This window comes from Terrapene carolina, unplaced genomic scaffold, assembly GCF_002925995.2.
Source record: "Terrapene carolina triunguis isolate 2854851 unplaced genomic scaffold, T_m_triunguis-2.0 Scaffold62, whole genome shotgun sequence".
NCBI lineage: Eukaryota > Metazoa > Chordata > Testudines > Emydidae > Terrapene > Terrapene triunguis.
Window position 1 is genome coordinate 48,987,469 of NW_020664413.1, and position 15,896 is coordinate 49,003,364.

Sequence of the window (15,896 nt, forward strand, 5' to 3'; positions counted from 1 at the left end):
ATGGTGTTGAGGCACCTATATTAAGCGGCCAGACTTTCAAAACTGGTCAACACTCTGTAGTTTCCTTTCAGGAAAGTTAACGCTGCAGGGTGCTGAACGCTTCTGAAAATATGGCTCTAAATACTTGGAAAAAAGTTTGTATGTATTTTTTTACAAAGGGTTTTTTTAGATCACAACTTTGGCTTTATTATTAAGATTTAAAATTAGCTACTCTTTTAATATATAACAAATAAGACTGGGCTAAAATAAAAAGAAATCTTCTAAACAAAAGACTAAAAGCACCTGAGAGAAATCCTTTGGCTCTCTCAAATATATCTCAAGAACAGCTGATGGTAGAGACTGGTAATGAAATATAGAACCAGGGTCACTGGTTAAAATCAAGCTCAGTTTCATATTGATTTAATGCGGCTCTCAATCTTTCCAGACTACTGTACCCCTTTCAGGATTCTGATCTGTCTTGTGTATCCCCAAGTTTCACCTCCCTTAAAAACTACTTGCTTATAAAATCAGACATAAAAATACAAGTGTCACAGCACACTATTACTGAAAAATTGCTTGCATTCTCATTTTTATCAAATAATTATAAAATAAATTGGAATATAAATATTGTACTTACATTTCAGTGTATAGTATATAGAGCAGTATGAACAAGTCATTGTCTGTATGAAATTTTAGTTTGTACTGACTTTGCTAGTGCTTTTAATGTAGCCTGTTGTAAAACTAGGTAAATATCTAGATGAGTTGATGTACCCCCTGGAAGACTTCTGCCTACCCCCACGGGTCCACGTACCCCTGGTTGAGAACCACTGATTTACTGTCATTACTCTTTAGTGGCTTATGAGAAATTAGTTGGTGCCTTAATCCAGTTCCTAGTGACAAGTATACACATTACAAAATCGTGCCCAGTGTTGGCAGTAATCACCTGATCCAAGTCCTATTAAAATCAATGGGAGACTTTCCAGTGACTTAAATGGGAGTCAGAGCAGGTCATAACTGGCAGTCTCAGCAGAGAGGAACTCTCTCACCCCTACTGGTAGTCCCATCAGAACAAGAACAAGGCCACTGTCAAGGGAGTGGGGAGGCGTGTGCTGCAGCTACAGCTCTGACTATTGTGTAGCTAAGTAGAGGGATTCATTTTTCCAGGGCTGTCTATTTGGCATTTTCATGAGCACTAAATTTGCTCGAGAAAAAGATAATCTGAAAGATGGGTGCTATCAGGATGCCCAGTGTATCCACTAGAACACTGAGGGAAAGGAGCAGCTCTTACTGGGAAATTCCCTAATTCTCCCCCTTCCCCCCGATATAGTTAAACTGCAGTCTGATTTGATACAATTTTGTATATAACAGCAAGGTGATGTTTAATATGTTAATATAAAGATAAGTACATAATATTCTGCAATGTAAAAAATAAAAATATCCTTGTCAGAATTAAACAGTTGTATTAAATTATTTTTTTGACAGGCATTAGTTTTTTAAAATATATTTTACTTGCATCCAGTAGCTATATGGTTATTTATGTAGATTTTTGTGTGTGTGATGCAGGTCTAGTTGATCTTTCCAATGAACCAGATTTTGAGGGAATCTATGATGAAAACATGAATGAAGATCCAACTTATGACCCTAACAGTGCACAAGAAAAACATCTCTTTATGCAGTATGCAGACAATATACTACTTAAGTTGACATTTGGTACTATACAAGTTCAGCAGCATGAAAATGTGTGTAAATTTGATGCAGCATATCGGTTTTCTAATGTGATAAAATTGACTGAGGATCACCTTGACACAGTAACATACCAAAGGGTGCAGCAGAGGCTAATTCTTCAGCAAAAACTTGTGAAGAAGCACTTAGAGAAAAAAGCAGAAATCCGTAAGGATATTGAATATCTAAAAATAATGAGCTTTCTGATTCCATTTTTACTTGGCTTAAAAAGAAAGATGAAAATTCCAAATTTAAATCAACTTCTTCAACCATATTCAGGTACGCAGCTTACAAAAGACAGGGAATAATTTTGTTTTTATTTTCAAATTGTATATTGTTCATATTATATTAAATTACAGTACTTTTCAGAATACATGGTCAAATGATTTTCAAATTTTAATAAAATTGTAATTATATAAGAAAGTGAATGTCTTTTAAGTGCGGAGAAACTAGTATTTTGTACATTCTAAGAGTAGCAACTGCAAATAACTTAATTCAGACTGTGGTAGATAACTTGGATGCTCATTGTGTACAGGGAGCCAAATTCATCCCTGATGTAACTCTGTTGAAGTCTGTGAAGCTACAGCATAGTTGAATTTGGACTGAAATATTTATTTTAAACTAGTATCCGAAGAAGTGGGTTGTAGCCCACGAAAGCTTATGCTCTAATAAATTTGTTAGTCTCTAAGGTGCCACAAGTACTCCTGTTCTTTTTGCGGATACAGACTAACACGGCTGCTACTCTGAAACCTAGTATTACACAATCATCATTTCTCAATGAAACACACTAATATGTAATTGCTTAGCACCTAAGATTTTTAGACAGCATTAAGAAATTAATGATGTTGTAGTACTTTAACCTTCTGTCATGCTCTAAAAAAATGTCCTCTTTTTGTAGATGATAAAGTTAAGACTGAACGAGAATTGCCTCCATTTGTGTTTGGGCCAGATTTTAAATGCCAACATTTTCATTACATAAAGAATGAGTATTTTCATGTCCATGGAGGAATTGAATTTGATGTTGGTACACCTTCTCTTGAGGATGTTTCAGAAAAGATAAAGGTTTTGTTTCAGTATCTTTTCTATGATTTGTGTGTGTGTACTTGCAACTAATATAGTATAAGAGAATATTCTACTTTTGTTAAAAATACCAGTGAGAGCAAAGGAAATCATGTGCTCATGAAAAAGGTGTTATCCTGCAGATTTCTTGGTAAGAGAAATATAATAGAGCCAGGCTAACGTAACAGTGCAATATTTCCTTATAGTAAATCTTCAGTGTCATCAGTTTACTAGTTTGTAGCACAACTGTTATGTATGCTGACTTCAGCTGACTATACAGAGTGCACAATGCAAGAATTTTCAGGAAGTTAGGTTTGCATATGTGGGGGGAGAATGACACAGTATTTCTCCTCCTCCCCCCCCAAAATATACACATATTCACACATTTCTCTTTCATCAGTTCCTTTAGTGTGGGTCTGGCTCCAGTTCTCAGTCTTCAGCATACTTCAATTTGCATCTTCACAGTTTGTCGAGAGTTGGGAGCTCTCTGATTTGCAAACGGGCTGAGTCAGAGGCATTATCCCCCAAATTATATCCTATAGAAAGGACAGGGCTTCTGTCCTATAGCCACAGTTATCACCTTAGTGTGACATCTTAGCTCCATTTAAGTCAATGGGTGTTTTTGTCATTGACTTCTATGGAACCAGTATTTCACCGTTAGTCTCTACTGGACTTTCAGCTGTGAGGTCAAACATCTACTGATTTTGGATAATGGAATTCAGTTTGTTCTGAATCAGCCCATTGCTCCAGAGCACCATCAAAGTCCCCATGCCATTTTCAGCTGAATGTTCTTCACAGACATGACTAATACTAGAGTTCAGGAGTCTAACAGGACAGAATGAACATACACAGAATGATGGTTGCTGTTTCTATCTGCCATGATTGGTATCCTTGGTTACAGAGGCAGTATTGCCCTAAAGGATGCATAGAATGCAAGGGACAGATTTCTCCCTGTGCAACACAATGCGTGGTATTGTATCATAGCCACCCTGAGGGGAAAAATGGCAGTTAAAGGGGCCGGCAAAATCCATTCATTTCCCAGGGATCAAACCTCCTGTCTGTACTAAAGAGAGTGTTTGCTAGGCACAGCCATTGCATCCACATTCAATATCAAGACTATTCCCTCAGTGAGACTTCACATTGGGAGTGGATTTAACTTTCAACAGTCTCTGAAAGCAGCCTGTGTGTGTAGATGCACAGTGATCAGAATGGATTTCAGCTTGTATGTTTGGCATAACACAGACAAAATTTAAGTTGTTGGGCTCTCAGTGACCCTCTGGCTCTGGTCAGTTCTTAGCCATTCAGACAACCACTTTATAAATGTAAACATTTACAGTTGGTTAATATAACAATTCTTTTGTTCTAGGCCGTCTTTGATGACATACAGATTTGTGCATCAAACCATGTAGCCCAGTTGTTAGACCCGGATATAGCATACAGAGAACATTACTCCATACCAACCATGGAATTTGATGGAAAGAGGTAAGGAACATGCCTCATACTGTATATTTAAACTATGTAAAAAGTGATAGTCTGGTGGTTTACTGCTGTTTTCAAAACAATTATTGATTACTTGAACCTGCTGACTATAAATGAAATAAATCACAGTTGTCAAGAACACCAAGTCTGAGTAGTGTTTGAGAAAATGTGATCTGATCAAAATTTAATTTTAGTCGTCTAAATAATGTTCTGTTTAATATATTAAAGTAATAAAGCTAATTGAGTTACTTGATTAAATTTATGTGTAAACACAATTTTTTAAATCTCATACGTTGAACGAATTCACACAACTGTATTATAAAAAATAATGTAAAAGTGCACAAACAGTCTGAGGCAAATGTTTAGTTTTTAAAATTGTTGTTTGTTGTTAAACTTTTGTAATGTTAGTGTTCTGTAGGAGAGAATGTTTTTATGTAAATATTCAGTAGTTTTAAATAAGATGTATTAAACTTGAAATAAGTATTCTCAGCTATACCAACTACTGAAAAATTCTTAAACTTTTGATTATTCAGACATGTATAGTAGTATAATGATTTTTTGTTTATATATTTTATTAGTCTTCTGTCAATGACAGTACATTGAAAATATTTTTGTATGTAAAGACACAGAGCCGGATCCCCATTTGGTGTAAAGTGGTGTAGCTCCAATGACTTTAAAGGTACTCTGACAACTTCTACCAGCTGAGGACCTGGCTGTGTATTTTAATTTCATGTATAAAAGCACAAAGTACACAAAAGAGCTAAAATGTTTCCTTTTAAACTTCTTTGTTTTGTTTTTTGTTACAGCTACTATGTGATCTCCATTGAATTGGAAACTTTTTATCAGCAGCTATATAAAACCCCATGGTGGGGGGCCATAAATGAAATAATAAGCACTCTCAAGCCTAAAAGGCTTCCATTAACTGATATCCAATCACTGGAGCAATTCAAGAAAAGATTTGGTTATAAGAAAGCTATTAAATGCAAGGTATCCTACTTACTGTATAATTGTTTTTCTGAAAGAGCATTTATACTCTGGAAACTGACTCTAAAAATGGCTTTATGTTGAATGTCTCTTGATTCCAGAATAAGTTTGCACAGTTTACAAGTAAAAACAATGATTTTTTTAATAACTGCCAGTGCTGCAGGTTCTACCTGAAATCTAACAGTGAAGCTATATTTTTTGAGGCTCATGCACATCATCAGTGATGATTCTGCAGGCAAAATTGTGGCTTCAGTAACATCTCTGTAAACCCACTATTCTCACATTCTGTTCTCATTTACACAAGAGCAACCCCATTCTCTTTAATAGAATTAAACAAGTATAACAAAGGGCAAAAATTTGACTATGCACTTGTAACTCGATTGATTGCTTTATGCATTATCAACAGAATAGAAATTGGCTCACACTCCTATTGTACATCTTTGATGCTGCAGTGTAAACAGGAGTAAAATGTAATAAAATGTTGTTTAGTCTCAAGTAAATAGACGTGATTCTGAATACACAGGGGGCAGATCCGTTGAGTAGTATGCTGCCATTTTTAAATAGTCATTTTCAGGGTCCAGACACACATTTGTTGAAGTCCAGGGAGTTAAGTGGATTTACATCTGCTAAAGATCTTGCCCTCAATATAGACCCACAATTTAAGAATTGGAGGTTGCCTCTTCCCAGTGTCTCCTTTTCCAGTAAATGTTTTATTCCTCTTTGACATACTGTCTATTATTCTATTTACATGGATTTAGAGTTTACCTTATGGTATGAAGTCTGCAGCTGAGAGAGGACTATCTGCTATCTTCTATACTTTTTGTCGTAAAACATCTACTTCCAGTCTCAGTGTTGTAGATGAATATGGTTATGCTCTTCTCCATCATGCTTCCATACACAACCGTGTGCCAATTATCTGTCAGCTGATTAAATCTCATTTGAATATCAATCAGAGGCGCAATGTTCACTTTAACCTGGGTAAGATATGATATATATATATATATATATATATGTATGTCGGGAAGCTATGATTGTGGGGGCCCCATGTTCCCTGTCACTTCCATCACCAGAGGGGAGCTCTCTGATAGGGGGGAGTCATGGAAGGAGGGAATACCAGAACAGTGGAATGTTTCTTCTTTTTAAACCTTGTGAAAGCCTCTCTGCAGGAATTTCACAGGGATCCAGATTTGTGAAGTGAGAGGCAAGGGGCTGGGGAGGACATTCATTCTATATCTCATTCTCTCCTCTTCAAAAACCGTGGAGTAGAGCAGTGCAAATTACTGCAAGTTGAATTCACATTAATTTACTGATCTATTAAATCTACACCTTCGGGCATTTCTGGACATCGGCAGTTGGGGGAGCACATGTGGCTGCACTGTTTCTTTTATTAGGTACTGCAAGGAGCCAGGGGTGCCATGTGGCAATATAGAGGAAAGTATCTTTCATGTGGGTGGCCTTTGTATCTAGCAGATCTCCAAGATCCGTGGGATTGTAGATGCACAGATTTTTAAGACTACTATGATCATCTCGTCTGATTTCTTGCATAATACATTTCACCTAATAATTCCTATAATGGAGGAAATTATTTTTTCCTACTACATCAGTGAACACTATCAAGCTCATGAACTGAGGTTGAATCAGAGGACTTTTAAGAAAGATATGCAATATAGATTTAAAGACTCTAAGAAATGATGAATTTATCACTGGACCCCTGACCTCTTCTGTGGTGGGGAGGAAAGAGGGAACAAATTCCTCTGCACTGGAATAACATGTTGGGGAGTATGGGTTCCAGAGCATTTGTGGGCAACAGAAAAGTTTCCCTCCCTAGAAATATTAGAAACCTCCTCTGTGACCACTCTTTGTTTTCTTTCTACAATGTACAGTGTAGGACAAAATGTGCTTTAGAACTAATTTTATAAATGTATCAATCTCTTTGTGAATTTCAGCCTGCGCTTTTACAGTCGTCACCATCCAGCTTTTCAGTTTCTTTAAATTACTGCCATAATGTAGCCCTCTAAGATTCCATTTTGCTTGATTTATGACATGTATACAAATATAATTAGAAATATATAGAATTAGAATATATCCAATATACGATTTAATAAAAACATGTAGACTGTAGCTAACGATCATAAATATATTTTTGTTTTAGGAAGACGTTCACAGAAGAGTGAGACTAAGGGGGACAGAGCTGGTAATTAGTACATTAAATATTATGAGACCTTTTAGTATTTTGTTGTTGTTATAAATATAGAATGTAAGCAAAAAAGAGTTCATCTCAAGAAAGGGAAGATTTGACATTTTTATGAAAATTAGAAGGTAGAGTCTACTGGCCAAGTCTTGTCTCTACTCAGCTTTTACTGAAGCAAAACTCCCACAGAAGCCATGAACTTTGACTAAGTACATTAGGATTTTGATGTAAAAGAAGGGGAAGCTGAGTGGGGGATGGGTACGTATTGCATGGGAACTTGGAAGACTTGTTCAGAGTTCTACTTAAAGCTGTCTGTAATTCTTTCATCAGTAGTAAACTAAGTTCCAGCCATGGGAAGGCAGTCCCAATATGTGATGTCTCATGATTACTGTCACTGGGATTTCATGAAAACATTAGAGGAAAGCTATAGGATTTGCACTGGAAAATTCTACATTTCACTTGTCAGCAGCTCCTATCTTCCACACCTTCATTCTAGGGGATAGGTTTCATATTTTAGAATTCTTTGGCTTGTCATCTGCTGTGTTTAAGAATATATGGAAAATAGTTAATTCTCCTCTAGAGCTTGGTGTTTCAGTTCTAAGTGAATAATTGCTTTGCTTTGAAATCCAAAGCCAATGCATTCAATGTGATCTTTACTGAGGTAGGGAAACCTTCTTTTAAACTATCCCGTTGCCTGACTGCTCTTTAAATTTTTCAGAGAAATTTCTTGATATAAGTGATCTCAGCCAGTTCAATGAGTGTTGCAAGTTAAGAGGCTGAACAGCCCTTTATGTTCCTTTTCTTTAAGAAAAAGGAGATGGAGTGCAGACACTTATTCTGCCAAGACTGGAGATCCATTAATTAAATAATGGATAAGTTCTGTTTTTATAGGTCTTATTATCTGAAACTAACTACTTCCTGACTACTGTTCATGTTATTTATTCCTTGATACATTCCCAATTCAAACCTAATATAAGTGTTTTAAACTCCATTTAAGTACATCTTTTAATCCTTTTTACTTGACAAAGGAACTGATAGTTAGGAGCATTAAGGGACTATGCCTTCTCTGGTGGAACATATCCTCTAGTGTGGGCACTGTAGTTGCCCCATAATTCTAAAACTTCAATTCTAAACCCCACTTCCTTACTGAGGTGTCTCCAGGTGTGGTAAATTCTCCAGTGGACATAGAGTCTATGTAGTTGTCTCTACCATCTCACTACAGCCTCCACTTTCATGCACTGTACTGTAAACTTTGCCTTTAGTGGAACACAGCTCAGTATCAGTTTTAGAAAAAAGTATACTATGACCCCAATCCTTCATTAGGCTCCACACAGCCACAGAATCCCTATTAAAGTTGCCTAGGCTTCTATAGGGATCTGGTTGCATAGCACAGATTGGAGACTGTGGGTCTGTGATACTACCTGTAACAGTCCTGGGTCTGCTATGCTTTCAGAGTAGTGCCAATATATCTGATTATGTTAAATATGTTCACTTTCAGGAAAACCAAATTTGCAAGAAAAGGAGACCTCTGGGGAAAGAATTGGTGAGTGGTAAAGAAATCAAATATTACCTTTATTATCTTTACCTATGCAGCATGTGGAAGCTAGAAAGATTACAGCTAAGGAGCAGAGAAATGGAATATTTTTATTAAAACTAAGGAGTTCATACTTTAAGAAAATGTGTTTTCACACTGCTTAAGTCTGTCCAAGGCTTTGAAATCTATAAAAATAAGATTTTTCCATGACTTGCGTGGGATGGAAGGCAGGATGTTTGTTTTGTTTGTTTGTTTTGAAAAGTATAAAATACTATATTATTACCACTGAAGTTATAACTTCAGACATCTTTAGTTTTAAATCTGTTGATACATTCAGATGTTTTCCTTTTATCTCAAAAGCTTCAATTTGATATTAACTCAAGACCTCGTAGAGATGAATAACTTATTCTGTGATTAGAATGGCATGAAAACAGTGCTGGTAAAACTGGCAAATAGTTACGTGGAGATTTTACATCATGTTTTGCAGGCACAGTCTAGGTGCATCACTTTGAAAATTATGCCCATTGTATCAGCTTTTTTTATGTATCCATTAGCTTTAGGCCCTACTGCTTTACACCTGGCAGCTCAGTGTGGATCCATTGAAGCACTTACTTGTCTTCTGGCCCTTAAGGCAGATTATAAATTAACGGATGATCGAGGATGGATGGCTATACATTTTGCTGCATTCTATGACAACATTTCCTGTATTACGGTTCTCTATAGAAAAGACCCAGATCTACTAGAGGCTGAAACAACAGCTGAGTAAGTCACTAGAGTTTTAACACTGTGACGATTGGTGCTTTATCATTTATATAATACAGTGTGCTTGAAAGACCACAAATATGCCCCCTCTCCTAAAATTTCTGTCTTGCCGTACAAATACAGCCCCGTATTGGAAGATGAGTTAGCCTTTCTAGAATGAGGAGTAAAATAACAGGTTTCAGAGTAGCAGCCGTGTTAGTCTGTATCCGCAAAAAGAACAGGAGTACTTGTGGCACCTTAGAGACTTAACAAATTTATTAGAGCATAAGCTTTCGTGGGCTACAACCCATAACAGTATTTATATGGTCATATATATGTCCTTAATTATATGGGAGCAACTCCTTTGGCTTTAATGGGAGTTATATGTATTGGGGCCCCATTGTCTCTAGGCTGTACAACTTCAGTATTATCATACTCATGATTGTGAATTTCTATTGCTCATGATGCTCCTATGCTCTGGGTGGGTGAAGGAATGTTATAAGCAATAGAAATTCAGGACCTAATTTTGCTGTCCAATAGGATTGTGCAGCACCCACTCAGGTCAACAGAAGTTACATTTCTGTATGAGGTCAGAATTGGGCCCTCAAAGTCCTGAGACATATTTAGGCTATAGCATAAAATCATTGTTTTGTGGGGAAGAAAAAGAGGAGACCTGCTGAAATCTTGAAGATGCACTCTCAGCATCATTCAGTCATGATACTGCACAGATATCTACCATTGAGAAATAGGAAAAGAAGGACCTAATGCAATCTCAGTGGCAATCAGTGTAAAAACTACCACTGACTGAGTAGAATTTGGTATGACCACCAGGGAGCCTCAGCTAAGTCAGAAATCAGATGAACAATTAAAAATCAAACAAGCAGAAACTGTAAATCTAAGACAGATTAATCTGAACAGAGAGTTTATGCATTCACATCCTCATGGATTCCATTTTTGAAAAATAATAGTTTATAATCAGCTGAAATAACTGTATGAAATAAACTTGTTTGCATACTTCATATTTTATTACATATTAATTTATACCACAATATGTTTGTGTTCCATAGATATCATTCTACTCCACTATTGCTTGCAGCCACATCTGGAGCATTAGACACTCTTCAATATTTGTTTTCTCTTGGTGCCAGCTGGAAGAAAACTGACAGTGAAGGAAACAATATAATTCATTTAGCAGTGCTGTACTTTCACACAGAAATTCTCAAGCATCTAATACAGCTAGATAATCCAGATCTTCCAGTTTGGAATACTCTTGTAGGTAAGCACATACATTCTCTCTAAAATAAAAAGTCTGTGTATGATTCATTTTAACCAGTGGTATTTTCCGTAAAATGGTGAAAATATCTATAGTTAATGTACTTCCCAAACCAAGCTACAAATAATGAAAAATAGAATTTTGAATGTTTTGGGGCTAAATTGTATCTCTAGCTTTCCCTGTGAAGTCCATTAATTTGAATGGAGTTGCAGAGGCGTTACTGAAGGCAATCTGGTCCTTAATTGTTATATGATGAATATAATATAGTTTCTATTTTTAGCATGCAGGAACTATCTACTCTTCATGCAGCAAAAAATAGCTTTATTTTGATACTATTTTAATTACCATTGAGATCACTGTATCTTATTTTTTCAGACACCTGTTTCTCCTACTGTCTTAGGCCCTGATCCTGCAATCACTTAAGCATGTGCTTAATTTTATCCATATGAGTAATCATATTGAGCTCAATGGGACTACTCAAGTGTTTAAAATTATTCACATATATAAGTGTTTGTAGGCTCAGGACCTTTGCGTGTAATTCAGAAAGACATATTTCCAGCTTCTGCATTACTGAAGCATACCCAGCAATTTATTATTTTAAATTGCAACTTTACAGCCTCCTTTTCAAAACCATTGGGATATCCATAAAAATACATCTGCACTTACTGTACATATAAATAAGTAGGTACTTATGTGTGCAGTTATCCAGTTGGGATGCAGAGAAGGAATTTTGCAGGTATAACTTTTACATCCATGTTTGAAAATTAGTCCCCTTCTCTTTCCTGGACTTTTTTTGCATAAAAAGGCTCTTTGGCTATCATTGGGTTTTAAGCACACTTTATAGTCCCGATTTTCCAATCAGATGCACACAGTGAATTCTTATGTCCACATGGAGTCTCACTGTTTTCAGGAGGGCTCCACATTACCACAGTGTTCTACCTATGCAAATTGATTGCGGGACTGGGGCCTATGTCAGCCCCTGACTCTCTTATCTTTTAAAACAGTAAATTCTGATCCATAAAAGAAATGGTTTTCTTCCATTATAATATAAAGGGAATTGCCCTTCACCTAGTAATGAGCTCATTGGGCCAGATCCTCAGCTGCAGTTGAGGTATGCTGAGCACAGTTGAGGAATATGGAGAGCAAAGACCTTCTTTATACTCCCCTGATCCTGGAGCTGCTGAATACTGCCTCAATCTGTGTCAGCTGCCAATGGGGCCATTATGGCAAACAGGGATTCCTAGATATAGGGAACCACAGGCCAGACCTCTAGTCCCTAACCACAGCCCCAACACTGGCAAGCGGTGATATAAAAGCTGCCTGAGTATCCTTATATGTAGGGGAGACCAGAGTTACTTGATTTAGGTCAGCTTTGCTCTGGATTAGGGCAATTAACTCCAATCTGGAATATAATGAAGAAGGAGTTGAGTATCCATCAAGTTGTCTCCTTATATAGTAATGGTTTCAGTTGCTGCTTCTGGCATATGTGAATAAGGGTTGCACAAAAGACAAACAGGGCCTTACATGCTATTCAAAACTGTTCCCAGTTGGGGCATTTATTCAAATTGTGATTTCATTTAAATAATTTCCCTTTGTACTTATACATGTAATTAAATAGCTTTGCTTCGAACTAAGCAGGTCAACTTTACATCATAATATAGAGAATAAATACTCTACAGCTGAAGTAATATTAAAGGAAGATTATATGGGACACTCAATTTAAACCCTGCTAATGGCAGTTCATGATTTTACTAGGTGAGGACACTAGGAAGAGGATGAAGATGGGAGGATATATTTTCTTACAGTAGAAGCAATGCAAGCAATGTAATAGAAACATAACGTTAAAATGAGGCACTTATCATGTTATCCTACCTCTCCACAAACCTTTCTTCATTTAATTTGTGCTAGAGAGAATGTAAACAGTTGCCTATACCCTTTGGGGTTGCCCCAAACTGAAATATTTTTGAAATGAGAGGTGTTCTTGGTAAATATTGTTAGATTTGGAGCCTGAAATGAATACCACCTAACAGCAACAAACTGTTTCTTTGATTATTTATGTAGAAAGCACATATACTTAATCTGGTTGCTGCTATGGTACAATTTTTAAAGTAGACTGCTAAAGTGGACTACTTGCTATATGCAAAGACACACACAGAAAACCAGTACATAGCACACACACAAATGTAATGTTTGGACTCCCTGATCCTATGGTTATTTTTGAGAATATAGACCTTTGATCACCAAACTAAAAAGTAAATATGGATATATGTAAAATTGCTGGGAAGAAGGCAATTATTAGGACGTGAAAATCACCTTAAATGTTAAGTACAGGTTGGCTATTTGAATTTTAAGCCATAACAGAAAGGTTGATTTAACGATAAATTCAGATTGTTTATATTGTTTCAAGTGCAATCAGAGTAACAACATTTGAGGGTTGCAGAGAATTTCCATTGACAGTAATGGAAGTTTTGCATAGGAGGGGTTTGGTGCAATATGAGACCATACGAAATCCAAGAAGAGAATTTTTCCTTTATTGTGAATCTCATTGTAACAAACTGGTATATGTGCACACACATACTCATTCCTATCGTAGTACTTAGCTGCCAGTCTGTGGAACAACACTGTAAACTGGAGACGTTTTTTTTAAAACTATGAGCTCCAACAAGGATTGTTTTTTCTTACCCACACGGAAACATGTGTGGAGTAAAATACGGACCCCATTGAAGTCAGTTAAATTTGATGGAGCCAGGATTTTTATCCCTGATTGGTGTATCCTTATGATAAAAGCCATTAAAAAGGACAACTGAAAAAGTATGTTATTTTTAAGTTCAAATAATCTTTAAAGTTCACGTTCAATGACAGCTGTGTTTTTGTGAAATGAAAATGTTTTTAAAATGTTTTACATTCCCAACAGAGATGTTACAGTGTGAAGACTCTACGAGGCCAGAAATGGCAGTTAGATCCTTGGAAGTTCTCTGTTTAGCAAAAGATTTCTACTGGAAATGCATTTTGGATTCAGGTGATATAAATAGCATAGCAAGTGTACTTGATTTTATTTTAACATCTTAAAGCCATAAGTTTTCGTAAAATTAATTGGCTGTCATGTCATCATTCATTATCAACAATACAAGTACATAAACAAAGAGTCTCCAAAGGTGCTACAAAGCAAAACTGTGATAATTTCAGCTCAGTTCAAAACCGAAGGTTTAAAATATATATTAAATGAAACTCTAACATGGGTCACAAGTGTAAAAAAGCTGCTTAACTTGAAGGATAGTTTCAACAACCTGAAGGAAGGCTTTAAAACAGGATTTCAAGAGTGAGGAGAAGTAGTAAGAACTGACATAAATAAGGGTCTGGCTGGGGCCTCTAAAATAAAAATGCCTCTTCATTGGTTTAGTCCTTGTTCATTTGGCAAAAGTAGTATTTTATTGTGTGTCTGGAGTTGGAATGGAGTTTCCATTAGATTATAATATTTGTAGGTGGATTAAATTTTAGGCCTTGGCATGTTAAGTGTCCCTGTCATTTGTTTTTATTTTTGAAATTAGTAAAATATTTCATGTAATTCTCATAAACTCAGTTTAAAATAAATAATAAGCAAACGTGATATTGGATGCCTGTCACACTGACTATAATCATGGGTTTGTTTTCTTATTTATTGCAGGTGCTATCCCCTCTCTAATCAATCTGTTGAAAGGCCACCAGATCAAGCTGGCATGTATAACATCGGGGGTGTTGAGTAATATTTCACCACACATCACCATTTCTAAAGCTTTAGTAGAAGCAGGAGGCATTTCAGTATTAATTGAATTGTTGAGTTCTGGTGAACCTGAACTGCAGTCTCGCTGTGCTGTTATCCTATACGATATTGCCCAGTTCGACAATAATCAAAATATCATTACTGAGCTGGTGAGCCTAATTCAGGAACTGTTAGTTATGTTCACGTTTTTTACTTTCTTAAAAAGGACTGGATTTTTTAAAAATCCTTTTCTTTTCCAATATGAGGTAATTTTCATAGTTGATGAAACCTGTTTGACATCTTTTGTTCCATTCATTTATATATACTGTAAGGCACGTGGAATGTAATTGCAATGGCTCTTTCTTTGGGATTGTTCCATATTACATTCATATGCTTTTTTCCTTCCTTAGGGTGGAATCCCTCCTTTGATAAATCTTTTGAAAATTAAATTACAGGATTTGTTAGTTAATGTAATAAATTGTATCCGGGTGTTATGCATCCAGAACAAACAGAATCAAAGCACAGTGAAGGAACATCATGGTATTCCAGCACTTGTTGAGTTTCTAACTTCACAATCAGGTAAACTTTTATTTTTACATGTTTGTTTAATATTCTTACTGTAGACATTTGGAAAAAAGGAAACTCTGCATATTCGTAATGATTTGAGTATTATTATGTACTCCTGGGGGAATTCTGCAACAAAAAATTGAAAATTCTGCACATAATATTTTCAAATTCTGCATGTTTTATTTGTCAAAATAACACAATCTAATCACACCAATTTCAATTATTATTGGTCATTTATGTCAAAATACCTGTCAGCAAGTATGTCTGTAACAATACAGACAACAAAAAAGATTCAGGAAATGTTTTTTGACAAATAGATTACTTAGTCATATGAATACAGAACTCTGAGTAATTCATTTCAACTACAATGCAGAACTGTATTTCCCGCACCTCTCAGAAGCAGTGCAAAGCCTTGGGGGAGTCAGGGGTAACGAAGGAGCTGAGGAAGAGGGAAGTAATTGCTGGGAAAGAGCCTGGATGTGAACTTGGAGCAGGGTGGATTTGATTTAAATCACTAGTCAGGAAGACTCGATTTAATCATTGGTTTCTACATAAAAGTGCATTCTTGTTGGTTGTTATAACCTTAATACATATTCTTCACAACTCAGAGATAGATGTAGGTTTCATT

General features: G+C 36.2%; 1 protein-coding gene across 1 annotated transcript in view; it reads left to right on the forward strand.

Moving 5' to 3' along the window:
* Positions 1-15,896, forward strand: part of ANKAR (ankyrin and armadillo repeat containing) — a 53,488-nt gene that overhangs the window by 5,232 nt on the left and 32,360 nt on the right. Inside the window, exons 3-12 of the mRNA XM_024198075.2 lie at positions 1,543-1,980; positions 2,600-2,763; positions 4,127-4,242; positions 5,046-5,226; positions 5,982-6,201; positions 9,509-9,710; positions 10,757-10,965; positions 13,877-13,981; positions 14,627-14,871; positions 15,112-15,280. Coding sequence (XP_024053843.1) covers positions 1,543-1,980; positions 2,600-2,763; positions 4,127-4,242; positions 5,046-5,226; positions 5,982-6,201; positions 9,509-9,710; positions 10,757-10,965; positions 13,877-13,981; positions 14,627-14,871; positions 15,112-15,280 — 2,049 coding nt within the window. The remainder of the gene's footprint in view (positions 1-1,542; positions 1,981-2,599; positions 2,764-4,126; positions 4,243-5,045; positions 5,227-5,981; positions 6,202-9,508; positions 9,711-10,756; positions 10,966-13,876; positions 13,982-14,626; positions 14,872-15,111; positions 15,281-15,896) is intronic.